The sequence below is a fragment of the Nipponia nippon genome, unplaced genomic scaffold, assembly GCF_047370975.1.
Source record: "Nipponia nippon isolate SJK-2023a ecotype South Korea unplaced genomic scaffold, ASM4737097v1 scaffold_1, whole genome shotgun sequence".
NCBI classification, from domain to species: domain Eukaryota; kingdom Metazoa; phylum Chordata; class Aves; order Pelecaniformes; family Threskiornithidae; genus Nipponia; species Nipponia nippon.
In genome coordinates, this window is record NW_028262290.1 from 6,104,397 (window position 1) to 6,128,207 (window position 23,811).

General features: G+C 41.5%; 1 protein-coding gene across 1 annotated transcript in view; it reads left to right on the top strand.

The window, feature by feature from the left end:
• Positions 1-23,811, top strand: part of COL22A1 (collagen type XXII alpha 1 chain) — a 226,528-nt gene that overhangs the window by 198,963 nt on the left and 3,754 nt on the right. Inside the window, exons 45-62 of the mRNA XM_087734610.1 lie at positions 1,233-1,277; positions 1,717-1,764; positions 3,707-3,820; positions 3,992-4,045; positions 6,226-6,279; positions 7,115-7,168; positions 8,702-8,755; positions 10,075-10,128; positions 10,953-11,006; positions 12,074-12,127; positions 12,734-12,778; positions 13,742-13,795; positions 14,821-14,874; positions 16,815-16,868; positions 19,385-19,456; positions 21,241-21,276; positions 21,537-21,581; positions 21,892-22,071. Coding sequence (XP_087590736.1) covers positions 1,233-1,277; positions 1,717-1,764; positions 3,707-3,820; positions 3,992-4,045; positions 6,226-6,279; positions 7,115-7,168; positions 8,702-8,755; positions 10,075-10,128; positions 10,953-11,006; positions 12,074-12,127; positions 12,734-12,778; positions 13,742-13,795; positions 14,821-14,874; positions 16,815-16,868; positions 19,385-19,456; positions 21,241-21,276; positions 21,537-21,581; positions 21,892-22,071 — 1,125 coding nt within the window. The remainder of the gene's footprint in view (positions 1-1,232; positions 1,278-1,716; positions 1,765-3,706; positions 3,821-3,991; positions 4,046-6,225; positions 6,280-7,114; positions 7,169-8,701; positions 8,756-10,074; positions 10,129-10,952; positions 11,007-12,073; positions 12,128-12,733; positions 12,779-13,741; positions 13,796-14,820; positions 14,875-16,814; positions 16,869-19,384; positions 19,457-21,240; positions 21,277-21,536; positions 21,582-21,891; positions 22,072-23,811) is intronic.

Here is a 23,811-nt window from a genome sequence, read left to right on the forward strand (position 1 = left end):
CAAAGCATTTGACCAAATTTTAAAGGAGCGTTCCAGGTGGAATTTTGGATAGTCTCAAAGAGTCGTCTAGGTAGCTCCTGCTGAGCCTAGACCAATTGAAAGCCACTACTTGTATCTTCAGTGTGTTGATTAACATCCTGGGTGGGGAATCTGGCACCATCCCAGAGACCTCTCAAAGTCGCTCCTGCTGCAGAATCAACAAAACTGAACACAGATAAGATGCTTTTAAATGGTCGGTAGAAACTGTTCCTGCAGATGACAGAATGGTCACGTAGGACAGCCATTTGTATGTGGTTAAGACAGAATATATTTTGTATGTTCTTTAAGGTACTCAATATGGATAGAACATGCATATGCTTGAGTGATGACACAGGGTGTTGGGCCAGCTGGATACAGGAATTTAGCAGAGAATGGTTTGGGGAAATCTCACCCAGTCCAACTTAAAACACAACTGCAAGGATCCTTGCAATGCAGATTTCTGTCACCATCTGGACAGTGAACAACTGTCCTGTTCAAAAGATTCAGTTTCCCATGTGAAAAGATTACTTTATGAAAAGATTAAAAAATAATCTTTAGTATTGTTTTGTTTTGTTTGTTGAGTTCTGTTTTGTTTTGTTTTGTTTTGTTTTGTTTTGTTTTGTTTTGTTTTTTACCAAACTAATGACTTTCTAATGACAGGCAAGAGATGCCCATTGGGGGTTGGTCCCTTTTCCAAACCTTGACTTCCTGGACCTTAAATTCTAAGGATGCTGGTCATTTCTATGCCTTCACCTCATGAAAACTGATACCAATAAACCCCCACAAACAAAGAAACAAACAAAAAGGCTCATTGCTTTTTCAGGTGCAAGGGACCTGTTTGCAAGGCTCGTGCAAAGCAAGGTCTTGATTTTGCATGTTACTGATGTCTTCAGGGATTTAAAGCTTCATCCTTCACACTACTGCAGTTTATAGTGTTTCCTGTGACCAGAAGACAATCTAGAGCAGTTTCAGTCTGAGTGACTCAGATGAATTTAACAAGGTCACATGGTAGATAAGTGAGATTTAGGAGGGGTTCAGAGGACATTAAAGTTGCAGATATTTAAAGGACTTTGCTGTTTGTCACATGCAAGGAGCAGTGGTGCTCAGTGGCAGAAAGTAAAATGTGTCCTAGTCCAGCAGTCAGCAGAGTGTGGGAGCAACCAGGAGGTTATTGTATGATAATTTCACAATTTTTTCTTTCTCTTGATCTGTAGGGTCTACCTGGAAATCCAGGGGAAAGAGGACCTCCTGGAAAACCAGTATGTAACTTCTCTTCTATATTACATCTTCCTTTCAACTCAGTTTCCACCTGTACACCTCACCTCAGAAGAAGATTTCCACTGCTGCTTTTCCCAGCAGAGCAACTGGGAAGACTCTATGAGCCACTAAGGGGTTATGATAAAAATATCTGATGATAGCTTTGGAACAGTATGAAAATAACTGCATAGCCTGCATTTAAATAAAAGCCAAAATTTTAAAGGCACTTTCTTAGCACCACTATGCAGTATCCTCAGCAAGAACTTATCTCAGGTGTGATGAAGTGCATTGATAATGTAGGGCAGGAAGTATGTGTTTGGCCCAGTGAGTCCTAGGCAGGGCAAGGGAAACCACTGGGAGTCCATAAGCATGTTCAGGAAAATTTCGTATACCTTGATGCTTTTTAAAATTGCCTGAGACAATGAATTTCTCATTCCACAGGGTTCCTCACCCCTGCTCTCTCCAGAGGACATAAATCTCTTAGTAAAGGTAATCAGCCTTTGATAATGGTGGGAGTTTAATTGTATGTTTGATTCAGACCCGACTAACACTGTGTGATGGGAAAGTGTGTGAGCTACAAGTGCAAAAGGTATCTTTAAACACTCTGTCAAAGCTTGAAACTTGCAGATCTCCTACTTGCACTGGTACTGGGACACTAGAGTGCATGCTAGAGACCAAAATCCAATGCCTTTTGACCATCCCCAGCAGTGAAATGACTTACAAAGTTCTTTATAACATGGTGTATGTTACAAAAGCTCTGAGACTTTTTCAGCTCTTTCTGAGGCACGTATTCCTAAGGAGAAATAAACATTGTCAAGTTGTATTAGCTAAACCAGAAAATGGAAACCATTTTAATAAAATGTCTGATTTTTCACTTATACCTTCAACAGTGACTGGAGTAGTTTTGAACTGTGGGTGCCAAGTCAGTTTGCATAGTTCATCTTTTAGATGTAATTTAGATGCTTTTTAGATGCAGGTAATTAACCCCAGATGCACCCATGTTTCAAAAGTGATGATCTGTCTGTCTGCTTTTACTCTCCATATAGAGAGTTGTCTGGGAAATAAGTCTGTATTTGATAGGAGTTGACTGCAAAATCTTTACAGATTTACATGGGCTGAGTTGGGAGATTTTTAAGCAGTCTTGGGACATGGCAAGAAATCCTTTCTTATTGATTAAAAGAAACTAAAAAATTACCTTTTTTTACCAACCCCATTAACAAAAGGAACATTTTAAGATTTCTACTGTGGAATGCCTTCATCGAAGAGCTGTCTTTCTTATGGAGCCAAGTATTTTTCTGGAGATTTAACTGTATGGTATTTTTTGGCATTTTTGATCAGGACAATAGCAAGAGACTGATTCTTGGGTACAGGATGTCATTTTGATGTTCCTTTGTTTTCTTCCTTTGATTATGTTATCGTTAAACACACTCATATGCTTTGCATATTCTTTCTGCTTGGTATTTTTTCACTGCTCACTTGGTACAGATCCATATAAAGCAGCACCCTGAAATCCCAGATGAAATTAGGGCTCTGTGTTTCTCAAGCACTTATATTGTAAGCAGATAAATATGCATGTAGGGACTGAGACTTAGAAAGACAGTTTACCCCACAATTTTGCAACGGATCTTTGACAGAGTTGAGTGTTGGAGCAAGGTCTCCTAATTCTTGGCCTGGTGATCTGTCTGTTGTGCTACGCTGTCTCCTATAGGCAGGATTCATTCCCCTTCTGCTGAAGGGATTCTGCCTTTGAAATGGAAATGTCATACCCATGGTATTTCATTTCCTGAGGGCAGTAGAAATGTAAAGGCTACTGAGATGATGCTTCAAAGAGTTTTGGAAGGAGGGAGGTAGTAATTCTCCATGACAGAATTTGGCCAGGACACTGTGACATTCACTTGGTCTTCATGAACTCCATTGGATGAGGTCTCCTTGGCCATGCTAGCTGCTGAATATAGTTTCCCTGAACACCCTTTCTGACGTGCTGCACCTGGATTTTCCCTAGCAATCTGCCCTCTGAGCAGTAACCCAGCTCTTTCAGACTGGTGTAGACACAGTTTTCTAGTAGTCTTGTAGCTTCAAAACAAGGTTGTTCTTGTTAGTCTTACTTTGCTGCTCTCTGACCTCCCCATTAGGAAGAGGTTTTCCTTGGTTTCTTGATCTTGGATATCAGTTAGGACCTGTCCAACTAGAACTGGTAGGAAAATCCCCATGGGAGCATGTGTGAGCTCTGCTGCTGACCCTCACTCTGCTCCACACTGCCCTTATTTCAGTTCTGTAAGGCAAAGTAACCCAGATCCTGCCCAGGGTGGTCAAACTGCAAAGGCCTATGTGTTATACTAGTACCACACTTCTGCATTCATAATGGGTGTCTGTAGGGTCTGCTAAGTGCCTTCAGTCTATTGCTAATTTATTTCTCCATGTTGTCTCCTAGGACGTGTGCAGTGAATGCCCTCCTGGCCCACCAGGACTGCCAGGCATCCCAGGTTTCAAAGGTGATAAAGGTCTTCGAGGACCACCAGGTAGAGATGGCCAGGATGGGAAAATGGTAAGAGAGCTGGGAAGTGACCATGCCTTGGATGTGATGTAACCTTGTTTTTCTTATAATATTTTTAGATGGTTGATTTTTTTTTCGTCAACAACCTACTGAATCTTTTTTAGATGTCTGTGGAGTCGATGGACTAAACTAGTGTTTACCTCTATCTCTTCTGCATTGCAGGGGAGTGCTGGTCCCAGAGGTCCTGCAGGCCCGCCTGGGCTGGATGGCCCAAAGGTTGGTTGGTTTTCTTCAGTTGTCTAATGAAAACTTATTTGTGACTAGTTAGTACACTGGCTGATGCAGGATCTTGGTGGCATCCATCCTTGTGTAAAGAGTTAGGGCTGGCCTGTTAGGTGGGCCCTGTACTGGCAATTCACTGGAGTGCCACATGCACACAGAACTGCACAGCTCCCCACATGAGCACTGTTTTATTTAAACAGTGTGTTCTGCCATCCCTATGCACACACATGCACACACACACAGAAGTGAAGGTCCTGATTCTTGATGTTGAATTTCATTACATTGGTGTTTTGATGACAGATAAGGACTTGAGAGTAAGTTTCAATCCAAATCAGGTGAGGAAGATATTAAAACCTCAGCAGTAGCCACTCTGCTGTTCTTCTTTGAATCCTATATGCTTGAATCACTTAAATTAAGGGTGATGCAAAGGGCTGCTGGGCTCCATATATGCTATCTGCCATGGTGGTTTTATCCACAGACTCTGAATGTTTCCTGAAACACGCTATAGGAAAAATGCCTTGTTTCAGCTATATGTTTCTGTCTAACAGCCTAGGGATGTAGGCCAACATAAAACTTCCAGTGTCTGAAGGATTCCAATAATGTCACATTTGAAGTGTTTCCCATGAAGAGGTCTGTCATCAGTCTGCTCACAATGCCAGTGCCTGGTCACAACTGAAACCTTTATAACTGCCCAATGTGAAATAAATCAAAACAAATCAATGGAGGGAGAGATAAGGTGATTTCATGATGGACCACAGTTTCCTCCAGACTTCCCTGCATTACTGACCTACTTTCTAAAACAGCTTCTGCTATTTTAACGTATTTATATTTGCACTTATTAGAGTGTAGGGCAAGCTAATAGAGATTTATGAATTAATTTTATATCTTGCAATTAAAAGTGTGGTGGGGAGAGCAGCAGAGTCTCAAAAGTAAAAATAGGGTTTATCAAAATGAAAGTATGTTCCAGGCTAAAATTTTCAACAGAATTAGTAACCGATAAAGACAATAGCTGGCAGAAACGCCAAGCAGTCTGAGACATACCACATCTGCTGCTTTCTTATATGCTATGAGAAAGCAGAGATTTGGGCAGTAAGACTGAATGTTTAGGTGAAGTAACAGGACCGATTTTAAACTGTGCACGTGCATAAAATGAAATCAAGGAAATGATAAATAGTCTAACTTGTATTCAGTAAAAAGCCAGATTCACAGAGTTTGCATGTGTTAAAAGAAAATATTGTATTTGCACCTAAGAAGGTGCAAATACAAAGACAGTCTTTGTGACTCCTTTCTAAACACATTAGGAGGGCCCTCACAGTGAAAAACCCAAAGAGCTCTGCACTTTTGAAGATGTAATATATTGTCCTTACCAACACCATCCAAACTAGTATTAGGTCCCATTCTGAAATAGAACAGTAGAACTGCAGATCTTTGCTCATGAGCAGCTTCATGCCTTCTGGCAATATGAATTAGGCCTCTCTTAATTAATAAATAGCAGCCCTCTCTCCCCTACTTGTCTCCTAGCTCTCATGTAGTAAACCAGAGTCTTATTTCCGTGGCCATCAATTGAGTGTTCTGTGCATTGTTCATAATTTGTTCCCAATCATCTCAGTATTTTTCACTGTGTGAGACTCATCTTGCCTTACTTTAAGCACTGATAATACAGACATCTACATTTGGGTTAGCTGCCTCTGTTCTGTTGGCACTAGGACAGAAGGAGAGAGATAAAGAAGGGGGCACTTTCTGGGTATGAATTTTCTGACTGCACCTTAGAAATGCCATTTTTATTGCTGCTGTCACTGAAGGGAAAGGAGATTACTAGCTCATACTGTGGATGCCTTTGTTGGGCCAGATGATGCCTTACCAATGTCTGATTTAGTGAAGTTCCTAACAACCTGTCTACTTTCTAAGGATGTGGAAATCCTCTTCATGTCCATGAGACTACAACATAAAAAAAGAGGTATGCTGGGTCTGCTCAAAGGCCATTCTTCACATATATTCCTGGCTCCAACATTGGTAGTGAAAGTCTAGGGAAGAATTTAAGAGGAGGGCAAGTAGGACTCAGTCCTAATTTACGTGTTTTGTGCTCAAATGTCCAAGTGTTTTATAAAATAGGTCAAAAAGCTGATACAATACTGAATCTAAGTGACTTTCAATGGCTTTTTTTTCATTATCAGGGTGCTAAAGGAGACCGTGGTGTGACTGGAGATGCAGGAGAAAAAGGGGAACAGGTAAAACAAAGTGTAGTTTCCAACAGTGCCGTCACTGTGTTTGTTCCTTCATCAATAACTCCTATGATGTTGGTAGAGGAATACGCTTCTCAGAGGCAGAGGAGGAAGATGGGAGCTCTTAATCACTGATAAACTTCAAATGGGCTATGCTGAAGAGTGGAACTGTAGCGGTCCTCCGTAGGCTTCCATCCCCATCTCCACAAAAACCCTTCCCTTATGATCTCTTTCCTCACCTCTAGATTGAATGCATTCAATTCTGTACATTACCCAGCCTTTACTCATTTCCCCAGATAATGCCTAGATGAGATTCAGGAGATCAGGCGTCTTTGGGTTGAAAACGCCAGTGTTTGCCCTAGAAGATGAATGTAAGGATGACCTCTTTTAGGAGGGACTGAGATGCCACGGGAAAGAGGAGAATGGTCTAAATTAGAGAAAACTTCCGTAGTTAATTTTGCCAAGGGCTGAGTCAATAATTTAAGGTGCAAATCAGCACCTTTTCAATGAGATTTGTAGGATATTTTAAACAAGTTTGGTTTCCTGCCTGATCTCCTGCCTTGTACAATTCCACAATATCTGTTCTCATCTACCATTAGTATAGACTAAAGTACACATTAAAAAAAGTACACTTTAAATCTAACCATGTTTATTTCTGAAGTGCATGCTTTGAAAACCAAGGTTTTGCTTTAAAAAGCCATGGTTCCTAATTTCCTTATAACTATCTCTCTGTGTATTGTTTCATTTTGATGTTACCTCACAATGTTCAATCACCAGTTAACTTTTATGCAACTAGAGATGTGAATAATGCATAAAGAAAGTCTCTCTTTTCATTCTGCAGGGCCATCCTGGAATACCTGGCTTCTCAGGGGCTCCTGGAAATCCTGGTCCACCTGTAAGTTCCTCTGTTGCAAAGATGGTCCTGTATTTTCCTTACTAATAAAGGTTGTTGCAAGCTCCATATGGAAGACAGGACCATTCCCACCTGTCTGTGCATTGCATTTGCATTTTCCAGTGGGTTCCTAATGGTCCCCTGAGTGTCATAGAGTTCCTCACTCATGATAATTGCTATTAAATACATTGACCACTTTTCACTGATTGCTTCAACTCACTCTGTAAATTGATGCTAAGCTTCAGTTGCTCTCTTTATGCAAGGCAATGATCATGAAAACTCTTCCACAGAGACCACTTAGTAGTACGTGTATAGGTGTTTTCTTATATGTGAAATAAGTTGTCAGTCAAAACCAGCAGATCTAGGAGTATTTTAATTCTCAATTTTACACAGTGGTATGAGACTGGATTTTCTCCAATTTTCATATCCTGTGGGTTACTTTTGAATTAAAAGCCCTTTTACATGTGTCCCTCTCCATCACAGTCTTTCTCATTTGCAGCTCTACTCTCTTCATGAATACAATTATGCTTCTTTGTATTGAAAAAGAGGTGACAGTGCAGAAGCAGGGCTGAAATACCTTGGCTTTTCTGCTTGTGGTATCACTGTTTATGCCCTCCAAGAGCTGGGACTTTTCCTGAGCGAAGGGCTTTTCTTTCCAAACTGCCTTTCTTTGCCCACAGTCATTACCACTCATATTGCTGCTTACGGTGCAGTTTGGCTCTGCCATGCTACGGGTGTGCAGCCTTCATCTGTTCTGGGGATCAGCACAGTCTCTTCAAAGCTGAATTTACATTGCACTGGCTAAATGACAGGAGGTACCAGAAAAGAGGATTAAAATAAAATTCTGTTTTCAGAAGGTAGTAGTGCCTAAAGGACGCTGAATGCTTTGCCACTAGGACAACATGTGGACCTACTTTGTGGATCATTTGCGCTCCTGTGAGCATTATTTTAGGAGAAGCCAATAACACAGACACATTTACTGTGTCTGTATTAACCTCATACTGCCACAGCCATAAGGTTATTCCAGTAGGACTAAAACTCTTAAAATTGTCCTATGAGACCCTCTGAATAGACTCACAGTCAAAGGAAATGTGCAAAGTAAAACTGAGCCTGTCAACGCAGAGCAAAATGTGATGGTCCCCTAGATATTTTTTTCTTCAACTTTTGCTGACTTTTTCCTCTGTCTGCATTGACTCGTGGCTCCAGGAGTTTGCCTTCCACAAAGCGTGCTTCAAACTGCTCCCATAATTTCTGTTCTTCTGAGTTATTTTTGTCACAAGATCGTCTTTTTCCTATTTGTCCCCTATTTTCAGAAGGAAGGGCCAGGACCAAAATCCAATATCTGACTATTTCTGGCTTTGGAGGCTCGTTGAATGCAGAGGTTGGCACTGCTCTTCCGTGATGAATGAAGAAATGATGGAGTGAATGCTAAGTGACTGAATAAAACTTCAGTGTTGCCAGCTGTGGTAGGGAGTGTGTTGACAAATGAACAAAACGTGTTAATCACTCACGTTATTTCTGCTTTATTTTGTTTAGGGACCAGATGGGGCACCGGGACCAATAGGACCAGCAGGAAACCCAGGAGACATAGTAAGCTCTAAGCTGTGTGTTTCACCACCAGCTTCACCTATATTTAGCTCTGTGAAGTAAAGCTGAGCTGGAACCCATGTAATGTCCTTTGAAAGCTCGCCAAACTATTCAGCCTGAATCAACTCTACACCTGCAAGTAGGACCTCCACAAATAACCATAGATTACTCTGTTCTTGCAGTTTTCTTTACTCATTGAAAGAAACTCCAAATTAGCCAGAGCATAATCCAGTCCATGGGACCTCTAAGGAGTTGTTTGTACCTCTTGTCTGTCCGTCCTTGCTATTAATATCTCTCAGCCTCTAGAACAGGATGACTAAATCTGTTAGGATGCTTCATGACCCGGGCTAACACCTGAACTGTGCGTGGGGATTGTCAAAATGAAACCAGCAACCTGTTGAAGGATGTCACAGCACAGACTGATCAGATGCCAGGGCCTAAGACCATTCTCTGGCACCACTGAAAATACTAATACAGATGTAACCTTCGAGAAGTCCATGAAGAATTTTGCTATTGCTGTTTCATTTGAAGGGTGTTCAGATGCTACTTTATGGTAATGCATCAGAAAACCCTGGGAGAGACAGATATAATCTGATTGATGCTAACTTCAGCTTGAAAAGGAAAAAATGAACTGTCCCTGAGTAATGCATTCTGTTGAGCTGGAACAGTTTAAGACTGTGTAATTCTGTGATTAATTTCTAGAGCAGGGTTTCCTAATGAGCAAGGTGCCTTTTGCAGATCCATTTCAACCTGAACTTCATCAAAAGTGAACAGTGCTGGTCCTTCTGATGGCTGTTATGAAATCAGTGAGCACTCTCAGCAGAGAGGCCAGAGACTACATGGACAGGCTGCCTGAAATCCCCTTTCAAATGGATGGTCAAGGATGAGACACTGTGAAAGACCAGGGATGCTATGGTCCACTCCTGCAGAGTACGGAGGTTTCTTGGGACTGTCAGCAAGGCACTTCTCATAACTACTCATTTGATAGGCATAAAATATAGATCTTCCACTTCCTGGCTGGACATCTCATGCAGAAAGCTAAGGACTAAATATTAAATATAATTAAACTTCAGAAAAAAATTACCAGTGATTTCAGTGGTTTCTCCATCTGTAAAAACTTATAACTAATACCGGATATTTTATGTGAAAAGAAAGCCCTCTGGTTTAAATTAGAAGGAATTCAAGGAGACCTTGTACAATGTGTGTTGTGGGCTACAAGACCAGCTTCTCGCAGTTTTCAAACTCTGCATTTGATAAATCTTCATCTGATAGAAGCATCTGAGGAGCTTGTCTGACCCACAGTATTTCTGCTTTCTTTCCAGGGTAAAGATGGCCCTCCGGGTCCACAGGGCCCACCGGGGTTGCCTGGACTTCCAGTGAGTACAATTCAGCTCCTTCTAATTCAATACATTAAAGTGTTCATAAACACATAGGTGTGTAAAACAAACAGGTGACATTTTTGAGGTGCTTTGAAAGCTATGCATGATCTGTAATGGTATCTGTCATGTTGATGCTATATCCTCGGTCCAGGACAGTGGGAATGCTGTATTTGATCACTTTAAAGCTAAGTGTTAATTACCAGTGTGAATCAGGTCTGTTCCTTATCTGCCTCCTCATTGGAAGAAATGCTTTTATGCAGAGCACAAAAATCAACTAATAGTTCCAGTGTAAGGGCACAAAAATTCATAGACTGGAATACTGTCTTTATCTGAATCCACAGTTGAAATAATTCCTTTGCACTGACTCAAGTTCAAGTGCATCTTGGGCATAGACTCATCTCTTCTGGAAAATGTATTAGTACAAAATTTTGGTTTTTTTATAATCTGTCATAGGGATAGCACCAGAGCTATTTCTAGTGCAAAGTAGCCTAGCTAAATGAAGATAATGGCATTATAATGATTTATAAGAGCTGTTTTTAGAATCATATTTTAAGATTGTTGGAGTGCTCTCCTTGCTGAAAAGGAGGAAACCCCTTAGACTTGCCATATTGGAAAGGAAAGCAGTTTATGCTGTTACAGTGGTGTGGCAAGGAAAGGTTAATGACTGAGCTATAGAAATAAGGTAGTTTTTGGAGGGTTAGGCAAACTTCAGTACAACATGATGAAGCAGAGTTGTCACTGTGAAACTCACACTGACAAAACCCACACCAATCTTCCCTATGGACTCCTTCCTTATACCCTGTTTTGCACTTCATTTACAGGGCATTGCTGGAAATGATGGCAAAGATGGCAAGCCAGGATCTCTTGGGGAACCGGTAATGTAATTTAAAACTGTTTCGCTTAGGCAGTCAGAGCCTGCATCCAGTTATTGCTTTTGGAGCTGCCTGTCTATGGACTCCTTAGGCGGGAGCAGGGAGCCTATTTGCACCTCTCTTTTTAACACCAGAAGGACTATATTGTCTTGAGCAATTTATAAGTCACACACTGGCAATCTTGAAAAGAAACTGGGTTCTTTTACTTTTACAACTACCATAAATACACTAAAACTTAGTGATTCCACTTTTACAGCTACTGTAAATATTGCAGAGAAAGAAGGTTGTCTTGTAACATTAAACCTAGTGATCCATTTTTTGGATAGAAGATTACGGGGCATAAAATGTTTAGAAGAGGTGTCTTTAAAGAAGCCTTTTCTGGAATGCTCTGCGACAGTTCTGTTGTCCAGGATTAGAGGTTTTTATATTTGATTTTCTCTACTTAGTCTATATTTGCGTTTGTTGAGGGAAAAAAGCTGAGCCATGAAGTTGTCAGCCAAAAGGAAATGTTAATAAATAGGGCAGTGAATGTTATTCCTTGCAACTGTGTTTGTTATATGAAGAATGTGCTTCCAGTACCTGGCATTGCCAGCTTCTTTCTGTGACTTGTGAAATGGGACTTAGTGGTTCTGTGAAGAGCCAAGTCCCCGGTCATTAGGACAACGGGTATGTGGAGCAGCTCTTGTCACAGCAGCTGCAGACAGTTGTGTGCTTGCATCAAAACACCTGGTTTCTACATGCAGATGATGGTTTTGTATGTGCTTACTAGGTATTGGTGCAGTTCTGTGCATTACCCCTTCGACATTAGAACACTGTAAAGGTGCACCAGTCCAAAGATTTAAGCTGCCTTTGAACCTCAAAGGCTGCATTCGTGACAGTGTGGGTAAGGGTATGTATGGGAAAGTCTGTCACTACTGTCCTCCTTGCATGCTCAGACTCCAGCATTGCTGGAGAAACCCTGGGCAATCACAGTTCTCAGTGCTGTTACATCTAAGGCAGAAGATTAGGAGGTTTTCAACAGCAGAGAGATGGACCTGAGACTCTAACATGAACATGATTGTTTCCCATAGGGAAAGCCAGGAGAACCAGGGCTTCCAGGCCAGGAGGGTGCCAGAGGCTTACCGGTAGGTGCTGCTCTGAAGGGTTCAATCCAGTAACTCTTCTTACTGTAGCCAGAAAGCTTTTGTTGGGCAGATGAAGGCCTTTACTGATGCAAACATATAATCAAAGAGCTGGCCTGGCTGAGAATAGTCATGGCATTGTGACTAAATAAATAAATAATCAATGAAAATCAAATATGGGCATTTCCAAATCCTTCACACTTGGAGAAGAGTATGTCCCTTACCTAGAAGTTACAGCACATAACCTCGTGACATCCTGTCTACCAGAAGGCATGGTCACAGCTGTAGCCCTTGTGTTCTGTTATGCATCTTCTGAAAGGATGGGGACAATGAAATTTAGGGCTAAATAATCTATGGGCTGGTCCCACCAGGAATACACAGAGTATAGCCTTGGTTTTCCAGCCTAAGGAGCTATGGAAAGGGCTTTTCTCTCCCTGTGACATGGCCCTTCCTAATCACTCCCTGGAACACGAGAGCTCAATGCTGACCATTTCCCAGTAATCTTAGGCAAAATTGGAAAGGTTATTAAGTGCTCATTCAAGCCAGAGTTTTCTTAGTGTTTCATGGATCAGAGTAATGGGTGATTGTTGCTTTCATTCTCTTTCGTAGGGTTTCAAAGGACAGCGAGGAGATACAGGTCCCCCAGGTCCTCGGGTAAGTAACATGTACCACATGCATGATAATCCTTTGGAGAAAGATTGTGTGAATTGAAGTTGACCTTTCTGATGCAATAGGTAAAAATGATGACAGGTCTGTGTTTAACATGTCTGTTTTCAACCACAATTCCATGGGCCACACCCATGACATAAAATCACAGCAGCTGTCTTCATTCCCTCTGCTGAAGTTCTGCTTCCAGGTAAGGTGAGGCAGCTGATAGAGCTGAGTCCTCTGATGCTCCCTTTGATATAGCCCTTTGTGAGATAGATAGTTTCAAGGATGCTTCCATATCACATCCCTCCGGTACAAATGCTGATAAACAAAGTGAGGAACTCTACTGCACTTGGACAAGTATCAGTTCTCCTTCAAAAATGCCAAAGAAACGCAAAGTAAGTTGAGGGACAAAACTTACAGAAATGAGAACAGAAATATCTCTAGCCCTTGGAGTTGCCTCTGGATCATAAAATCCAAAACTCAAATCCTGTATGAAAAGTTGGTCTCCTCTTAGTTCTGAGCAATGCAGTACAAAAGGTCCTAGATGTAGAAAGTGGAATACAAAACTGAACGTCCTTCTGCCTAATTCTGGCTTTTTACAGGGAAATAAAATGCTCTGCTTGCAGGAGCTTATCTGAAAAATCCAGTGCTGGAATTCCTCATCTCTTCCTCATTACGGTAGTTTCTGTATCATGAATAGGCTGGTAGTTTTCAGTGACTGCACCAGCAGTAGCAAATATTCTGCTGGAAAGCAGTGCACTGCCTTGTGCATCACTTACAGAAGATGCTTCTGAGTTTATTTTTATAAGCTGCGTGTCAGGTATGATGTACAAGGCTCTTGTTGGCTTTAAAAAGTTTTCACTGAGCTCAGTCCAATATTGCAGAAACTCCATACCACTTATAGTGGTGTTACTGATCTGTCTTTGACCTTGAGCTGGTATCTCTTTCCTTTTTGCTGAATTGCAGGGGGAGCCAGGTGCGACAGGTCCTGCTGGGCGTGAGGGGCCACCAGGGAAGGATGTAAGTGTACCATTTTGAGCAGAAACTAATCTCCTTCTCCCTGACAAATGAAGTTTTTAATTCACAGCAACCCTGACCTCAAACAGCTACAGAAACTGCAATAAAGGGTGAATTACTGCAGCGGTGCACAGGGAATGATTTGTGCAAAGATCATTAGGGTAACAAAGAATTTGAGGGCCTTTGTCACCGCTCAGCTGCTGACACTTAAATGTCAGCTATATCTTTGGAAAAGCAGAGAAAGCTGCATTGCTTGAATCCCAGGCTGTGCTGCATAGCCATGTACCTGCTTTCTGTCACCCCTCCTAGCAGTGCTTCATTCTGGTGGTCCCACTGGGCCAGGTTCTGTCATGCTTCCTCCGCAAAAGCTGTACCTTACTGCGTACGTAGCTCCACTGAAATCTATGAAATACCTATGGAATAAGATGCTGCTGCTCAGAGGAAAGAGAGATGGTACAAACGGATCCTCTGACATTATTAGTGTCAAATGCAGTCAGATAACAAAGTCCTGGGAGAGCGCAGCTGACGCGGGATCCTGCAGCAGCTGCTGAGCAATGTACCAAGAGGCTGATGTGCCATTGCCATGGGACTTGGGGAAGTAGTTTCTCATTTGCACCCCCTTGCATCACTGGAAAACTGTTGTGCTGTAAATGGTACCCTATGAAGTAAAATGGAAGACAGACCTTAGGGAATCCCTCAGAGAAGACAGAAGCAGGTCTTAAGCCTCCCTCAAGAGAGAACAAAGTAGTCAATTCTTGAGAAATACTAGAGAGTCTCTGTCCCTGAGAAATCCAGCTTTAAGATAACCTGATGATAATGGTTTCTGCCTGTAATCAGACTGTATTTAGTGACAGATGTTTAAAATTCAAAAGGCTGGTCTTCCTCATACGTAACTGAAAAGGGGTAGTGAGACTTCTTTAATGCTGTTTCCTCCTAATACGTGAACAGTAGGAACATTTTTAAATGCTTATTTACTTGCCTCCGTGTCAGATCTTTCTCACTCACCAGAATGCTTTTCTTCATTCCAGGGTGATACTGGTCCCATAGGACCACAGGGCCCTCGAGGACTCAGAGGGCAGCCGGTGAGTTTTCTCTCCATTTCTGGAGGTACATTGTGTATAGTGGGAATGTCCTCCAGTCCAGAACTTTGGTTTGGAAGAAGAGTCTTAAGCAAGATTCAGGTGATGTTTGATTAAAACACTTTGCCTGCTTTGAGAAAGACAAATCAGAATTATATTGCTAGAAACTGAAGAAGACTTAAAATAGTGCAATGGAATGATGGTTGCTAACTCGGTGGGAAGAATATTTTAATGGGTTCTGCCGGGACTGCAGTGTCAGAAGGGCTTGTATTCCAGTCCTGTCTCTGGCATCTCACTTGCTTCTCACATAGCCTCAGTTTTCAAAGACAGACACTAATTGCAGGTGCCCAGTTTGAGATATGTGGGCTCCAGTTTAATTTTTTAATTAATTAATTAATTTTTGTCATGCTGTCTGTAATTTTTTCTGAAAAAAAAAAGCAGCATAATTTTAGGAAAAGATTTGTTTAATTGAACACCTGTAGAGTTTTATTACAACTTCAGTGGAGAAATGGCAATTTAGTTGACATTTCACAAAGTGTCATTTGGGATGGCTGAGAAATTACTTTTATTAATTTCATGGGGCTTTCAATTCTCTCTTAAAAATCACCCCTTTCCAAATTTGAGTGCAAGTCTCTGTTGCTGAACCTAGGCACACCTTTAATATGTTGCAATGAGTGATTTCCTTATTGGAAGACCTGCTAGTGAAACAGATTCTACATTATGATTCCATAATCAGGGCAAAATGCTGATTTAGCCAGCAATGCCAGGAGCTGGAGCGGCAGGTCCCTCTGAGCTGGGAGGGTAGGGGTTTGAATTAGACTGCAGAAACATATGGACAGCTCCTGTGTCTACCTTGTAATTTATCTCGTTATTCCTGTACTGCTGGCATCAGCCACTTATGTGTCATGCCCCTGCATAACACTAGCAATGAATAAAAAGATTTCAGGAGACAGAAAATATCATAACTCCACACCATATTCTTCTTTGGAGAAGAGATATTTGGGGTTTTGTATGTTGGAGGGCAAAGTATCAGTTTCTCTTGTTCTTCCTTTACTTTGTTTCTTCTCCAATAAGGAGCATGAGGCAGGATTTTGAATATTGCCAGTAAAAGGGCTGGTCTTTATGGTCAACTCCACTGAAGGGAAAAACATCTCTGCATGGTGAGTTGGAAGGAGAGAGGAGCAGGGTATAGAATTTAATCTCACCAAACTTTAGTCCGTGTAGATGGTCAGCTCAGCTATTTTGATAAGGAATGGTGAGAAACAGGTCCTTCGAAAGGATGATTTGGCTCATTCTGAGTTGTCTGGTGTCAGGCAAATATCAAATGCTTCAGGGCTTTAGGACAAGTGTTTCTTTCCATTCCCCACAAAGGGGGAATCCTGAGATGATTAAAAAATAGATGCCTGGCCTCTGGACAGTGATTCAGATGATAGCCCTGAGAAGAGGATGGTAGGCAGTAATTTGCAGGACCTACCTCAGTCACTGGAGGGAGGAAGTTTTCTAACACAGGAAGGTGAGGGGGGATCTGGAGATATCTATCAGCTAGTGCAGAGCACTTTAACATTGATCAGTGAGTTGCCAACTCTGTCGGAATGCTGATGACTTGGAGCAGCCATAGTAGATTGCTCCATCCATCCAGGAGAATGCTGCATATGATAGGGATAAGGGTGAAGAAAAGGAGGAGGAGAAGGAGTCCTGGTTTGGTCCTCTTCAGACTAGGGGATTTGGGTCCACACCTCTCAATTTTTGTCCTGAAATGGGGTCAGCCATGCAATCAGGAATGCAGAAGTTGTGGGGTCAATCGGAAATAAGAGATCCTTACTCTGCAGTCTGCCAAGAGAGGAGGTTGGACAATGTTAAAGAAATCCCTGCTGGTGTAGCAGTAGGTGGATATTTTTAATTGTAGTATAGGCTACTTAAAAACATTTTTCCTTTTGACATAGGGCAAGAATGGATCGCCTGGATCTGCAGGAGAACCTGGCCCAGCAGGTAACCCAGTAAGTACCACAAAGGGAAACTCATGCAGCAAGCAGTTATGTCAAGGAGAGGTGACTGATGAAGTATAGATGGAGTGGTTTATGTGTAGCTGCTTACCATCATTGGAAGTTGCCATGTCTGAAGAGCAGTGATCTGAAAATTGCTGGCTGGCCATGACATCGAAGGGGGTTTGGCTGCTTTCCTAGAATTAAGCTGTTAGCTGGGTCATCATTTTTCCCAGCAAAAGTTAAGTGTTCACAGAAAAAAAAAAGATTGATTACTTGATATGGAAAAAGGATTGGCATGCCTCATCTTCAGCAGTAGATTTAATTTTGCCAAGCAGAGACTGTGCAGCCAGGAGGGAGTTGTCACAGGGAAGGAGAGGGCCTCAGGGAGTTGGCAGGCTGCCACTGAGGAACAGCAGCAGCAGAAAAATCCTCCCCAGGCATTTGGGGAAAGAGCAGACACCGGGCAGTAAACCAAGATCACGAAGCAGAATGAAACTCCCCTGGGGCCATGCTGTGTGGAAGAACGGCATGGTAATGAAGAGCTGTAAGGAAGACAGTGAGCAGTTGGGTTTTTTTTCTCTATTCTGCTGCTGAAAATTGTTCAGGATTCAGCAAATCCATGCAAATGTACCTTTCTGTCCAGTAGCGTCTATTTCAATGCAGGGCTCTTCCCTCTCTTTGTCCACCTAGACGTTACAGCTTGCTGGGCTGTTAGATTCAGATAGAGACAGAGGCATAGCAAGAAAATCTGAAAAATTGCAGCAGGACTGCACTCTTTGTGGCCCTTCCAATGCCATAAAGCAACCTCAGCCTCACCATGGACTTGTGTCCTGAGTACCTATTGCTTTGCCTCAAGGATGTCTCCTCCTAAGTGGTTTCAGTGAAGCAAGAAACACCTTTCTGCATGGGAAGGTGATAACTCACAGATTACAGGTGGGATAGGAGTGGTGCAGTCTCACAGCTTTTCTGCAGCCAAGAATTAGTGCTGCTGCTTTTTTCTCCTTGACGTAACTTCTTCTTACCTTCCTGGGACCACTGCCATTGCTTCTTACCCTGTGGATCCCTGCTGTTGCCTTTTCAACCTTCATTTCTTCTTCTCTTCACACCCACCCCTGTTCCCAATTCCTGTTACTGCTTTTTGGCTCTTTGGGTCTTCAGCAGGCCACTGTGGCTTTGGGATGCCTGTGAGTGCCAAATGGGGGTTATTTTTTAATCATCATTGTGTTATCACACTACCTAGACAGTCAGCTACTTACCCAGAGACTCACCAGGCAGCTGCCTGCACAAACACAGAACTACAGCAATCTCTACTCCAGAGGATTTACAGTCCAAAAATAAAAAAGATTGAAAAAGGATGAAGTCAGATGGTAGAGAAAGGGGAAGCAATGAGGCACTGTTGGTCAGCAGAACAGACAGTCGTCTCATCAGTATCCTTCTCTGTCGTTAAAATGAATCCTCTCGCTTTCATAAAGGTTATTATGGGAAGTATTTCTTTGTGCTATACACAAGTCCATTTATTTCCAGCCTTGTCTGGAAATGCACTAATTTCCTTCACAACATGGTGTGACAAGTCAATATATTGTATTTCTATTTTGAAAAAAAGGAGAAGTGAGAAAGTTTATCATGGCAAAAGGGTTTCTTTTCCATCTTCACCATTGCTGACTTGGAATCACAAGGTAAAACCTCCCAGGAGCCTTTTCTTTTTGCATCTGCTGTTTGACAGTGCCCATCCCACTTCACAGCTCATGCTTAAGCCTGCACACAACAATGCAGCCCAGCCCCTGAAATCTCCAGGGCTGATCGCATACCAGAAAGCCATGTGCTTTGTGCCTGTCAGGTTCGTTGGTGCTTACTTTACACAGGACGGCCTTAAAATGAAGACAAATATTACTCTAAGAAGAAAAAGGGATATGTTCTGAATTAGAAGGTAGGGGACAAAGTTGTGAAAGAAAGGGTTAAAATAAGAGTAAAAAAAATTAGCAGAAGTGTACGTGAAATGGCTCTGTATCATGAACTGCCATTTAAGCTGCTCTGATCTGTAAGAAAAGGGGATAGTTTGGCAGAATATCACAAGAGATAAGTAGAAGGCAGACATTTTTTAAATTGAACCTGGAAATAAAAACAAAAGAGCAACTCAGTAGCTGTCTGTTGTTCGTATTTTCAGATCTGAGCAGTATGACCATCTGCACTGTTTCCCTGTCGTCGCACATCACAGCGTTTCCACTCCACAACACCACCTTATAAACCATGCAGCGCCAGAATAGCCACTGAACATACCTGCTGTCACTTCCATAATTGTCACTTCCTTTTCATCTTTTCACAGGGACCCCACATAGCTTATTAATAATGCAAACATGGTGTTTGCAATCTGCTTTTCTAAATGACTTTGTTCTTCCTTTCTTTGTCAAGTTTTGGGAGTCCTGCTGCTACAGTGAAATTTGCCAGTTCCAATGTATCTGTAAGTGCATGGTCTGGAAAAGAGATGTTGGAGAAAAGGCTGCTAGTGTCTGTCTTATTTCTATCCTAAGGGTCCTAAGGGAAATAAAGGAGAAAACGGCAGCCCAGGACTCCCTGGCTTCATAGGACCCCGAGGACCACCTGTAAGTATGTCTGGGGAGGGATTAGAGCCACTAATTGCCTGCTTTTAAATGTTGGATTGATGAAGGTGGAAGATAGACATCTTTAATTGGGTAAAAAACATAGGCAGTAGATTTGACAGATCCAGAAACCGAACTCTTTACTTCTAAAGGAAGCTGGACTGCAAAAATAGCATCTTTCTTATGGACAAACATCCATAATCTCATTTACTATGCTGGTACCTGTCAGTCAGCCATGATAACGTATGCATTAATCAGGCTGGTCTTCTTAATATGGGTATGGGGTATTTAAGTTACTCAGACTATATGTCTGCATGGACCCCAGAAGGGTTAAATAGGGAAATTTTCAGTGCTGATAATAATATAGGTATTTTACCAGCAACAGAGGTAATTAAAGTATTCACATATCTCTCAAAGTGAAAGAGATTTCACAGCCTTGAAATCCAATATTTTTAGCCCTTCCAAGGGGAATAAAATATGTTACAATCCACTAGAAGGGTGAAAAAGATGAACATTAGGTAAATATTTTTTTTTCTAACTCTGTTGTGATTTAAAATGAGACTTAAAAGGTTTTCATGTGAATCTAGCAGAACTGAATCTTCCATAGGATGATGCTTTTAATCATCTTTTTTTTTTTTTTATGATTGGAAAGGGAGTTTTGTGATGAAAAGAGGAGAAAGAAATATTTCTCTGGAAAATTAATTTGAAGCAGCAAATGTGGTGGCCATTTAAAACTGAAGTGGCCCTAAGGAATACTCAAGTGAGTCTGATGCTGCCTAATTTGGAGCTGATGTGATCGCACATCTGTGATTAGTTACATTGCTCATGCATACATGGATGTATGCTAGCACTGTCAAAGTTGTTATATCTGTTTCCAGGGTATGGGAAAAATTCCACCTGCATGCACACATTATAGATATGATCATGTGTGTGGATTGTAAATGGACCACAAAAATGAATCTTTCCATTCATGATATGGGAAAGCGGGCAGAATTTTAGCAATAACTAGTATAATGTTTGTTTTGCTTTATCAGTGCCTTTCAGGACTGCAGTGATGGTTTTTTCACTGAAATGCTAAAATGCAAAGATTGTATTGCCTAATTATCATGTTATAAATGCAGAGTATAGAAAAAAAAATCCTAATAGGGTGCTTGTTTAAATTCAGGTTATTTGATATTGGGGGTTGGACTAGATGACCTTTAAAGGTCCCTTCCAGCCCAAACCATCCTAAGATTCTATGGTTCTATGATATAGTTCTGAAACACAGGCAAGCTGTCAGGCTCAAACTTGCTTTATCACTGGCTCTGTATCCATTATCTCAGCTGGTGTAATACAAAATGATAACTCTTCTTACAAAATTCACTTCCTTTACATCTTTAAACTGCTATGGCTATAACATTGGCACTGCTTAAGCAAAACCAGCCCAAGTAAAGTGTATGAAGCTTTGTGAAACGTCTGTAAGAAAAAGGAATAAAATGTATTGAAAGCAGGAACACACTTTCAATGAAACATCTGTCCTGATCTTGGCTGGTTCAGTAGAAATTACTTCCTTTTATTTACAAACATTTACACGTATGCAGCTTTACTAAAAAACGCTTTCTAAATAGTAGGATGTGTCTTTCCAGGAATGACCTGTAGCGATAGGCTAAGGATAAATCATCCAAAACTGCTGCTGTGTAGCAGAAAGCTTGGGCTCTAAACAGAAAACAAGACTTGTGGTTATTATGTAGGGTCTTTCTTCCAACTCCTTGCAGTGCAGTGCTAAATTCACTCTCTGTATCTCTCAGGGAGAACCAGGAGAGAAAGGATCTCCCGGAAAAGAGGTAAGTTAAATTCCCAATTGTTTCCAAGTAGGGCTTGTGTCTTGGGAAAAAAACATCAAGGATGCTACCTGGGTTGCAATAAATGGATTTTTTTTCTTGAATTGTTGATACATGAGAGCAAACAGGGAGCTCTCAGGAATCTGTGGGATTGACAAGGAAAGAAATTTTCCCCAGGTCGTAAGAATCATTGCAAAGGCATACACTTTTTATTTACTGTTATTATGGATAGCTCTTTCATGCTCACCCTTATTTTGTTGCAGGGTGCACCAGGGAAACCAGGTGAAATTGGCTCCAAAGGAGAGAGGGTAGGTATTAGTTATTTCATTACATCAAAATAAAGAGAACTATTTTGAGTTAGGGGCCAAGGAAGGGGTCATTCAAGAGTGAAGCATGGCCTGTGGAGATCTGCCGTGCTCCCCAACCTCCCAGCCCTCTCTTTAATCATTCTCCATCAGTAATAACTTGTGGATCATTTGTAATGCACCAGATGTTGTATTCAGTAACTTTGCCAGCTCAGCTGTTTGTGTTTTGCCATGCTTGGAAATCAGAAGTTTGCTTCGTTTTTTTTTTTTTATTTGCCTTTTTTTTTTTTGCCTTTTTTTTTTCTTCACTTAGGGAGAGCCTGGCATCAAAGGTGAAAAAGGCCCTCGAGGAGAAAAGGGCCCTCCAGGTGATCCTGGGATACCTGGCCATAAAGGTCATCCAGGACTGATGGGTCCCCATGGACCCCCAGGAGACACTGGACAAGTTGGACCTCCCGGTCCTCCAGGACAGCCAGGATTTCCAGGACCAAGGGTAAGTCTGCCAGAGAAGGGCTTTGCACAGTAATTTTACTGCCACTGATGAGAAAAGTGTCTGATCAGAAAAGTGCCTAAGTAAGGCTGACAGAAGCCAGAGCAAGTGTGTGTTATAATGGGGAGGGAGCGTTTTTATCTCTTGATACATAAAAAGGAGAGCTATAGCATATCTCAGGGACATGTTGTGGGGGTGTTGAATTGAACTTCAGGAGAGCTGAGCAATCCTGACCTATAGCCAGGGTGGCCAGTCCCTGACACCTTATACCCCTAAAAGCCTAAATCAGGTCACGTGACTATGGCCATGGGTCTGGAGTCTAAAAATCTTCTTTCTATGAGGGTGTTAATGCGTGGCATTTCGTACGGAGGTCTTATGCCTTCCTCTGCTGCTGGTTGTTATGAGAGACAAAATGCTGAGCTGTGGAAAGGTCATTGCTCTATTCCTGGAAATCCTGGAGTCAGCTCATCAGAATTCATGAAATCCTATTTTTGTTTAATATTCTCTTTTTTTTTTTTTTTCCTAACGGGAAACAGTCTCGCTACTGAGAGTGCCTGAGGGTAATGTATGTAGACGAATGAGAAAAACTACTAACACTAGTGAAGCTGCTCTGCCCATCCTGAGGATGAATTTGAGATTACCTCAGAGGGGAATAAACAGTGAAATAATCTCTGATGTAAAAGCTGGGTAAACTTTAGACAAAGCATTTCTTTTTCTGTCTTAACAACACAGAAATTTGATGAAATCCAGTCACGATTATGGAGGCTTAATGCAACTAATAGGGTTAAAACTTGAAAAGATAATTTGTAAGCCTTCAAAGTATGTTCCACAATCATCTTTACTTGCTGGGATGTTCACTAAGAGCCATCCCAAATGGTTAGTACTTAACTGCAAAACTGTTTCTTTTGTCACGAACAAACACATCTTCCTCTCATGGAAAATTTGTGTTGGGAAGAAGGCAGCAAATAGACCAACTCTGTACTTACCAGCAATGTTATTAGTTAAAATTGAAATGTCTCTTAGCTATTTAGTAAAATCTAAATTTCTTAATGAAGAGTAACTTCTGATTCAGAAGACCTCATAAGGTTTTTACAAACACAGAAGACACGGACTGCATCCTTGTATGTTAAAAGGACAGGTGTGAGGGAAAAGCAACCCTTTCATGCAAATAGCTCATACACAAAAGAATGCAGTCTTTTGGTTGTCCAGAAGTATTTTCAAAACTGGCAGAAATTGAAAGAATAAATTTAGCCAAAAAATGAAAAGTGTATTTCAAGTGAAACATCTCACTTCATGATTTACAAAGGAAAATATTTGATCCTGCGAATTCAAAATGGTTTATTTTTTAAATATAGCTACATTTTTCCTTCTGACTTTATGCAAAGACAGGAGTCCTGTTGCTCTAAAAACACTTTATTTATTTTCTTGGTAAGCCACAACCTGAAAAATTCTCCTTCCACCTACCAAAAATGCTTTCATCATTTTTTCTGTTGCATCATCCAGAGTTGTTTTTCACATAGCTTTGAGTTTTGACAGTTAGTACAGCTGTTCAACAGCAATGTTACACAAAAGAGCTGAGAGAGGGGATGAAAGATACTGTCCCTTGGAGGCTCGGTAGGGGACCAAGACCAGGCAGCCACATCCCCTGTCTCCTTTCAACAGCCTGAAATCAGGCAGAACCTTGTACTCTTTTGGAAGAATGGGTATCGTGAGTAAACTGTCTTCTGTTCCCTGAGATAAGGT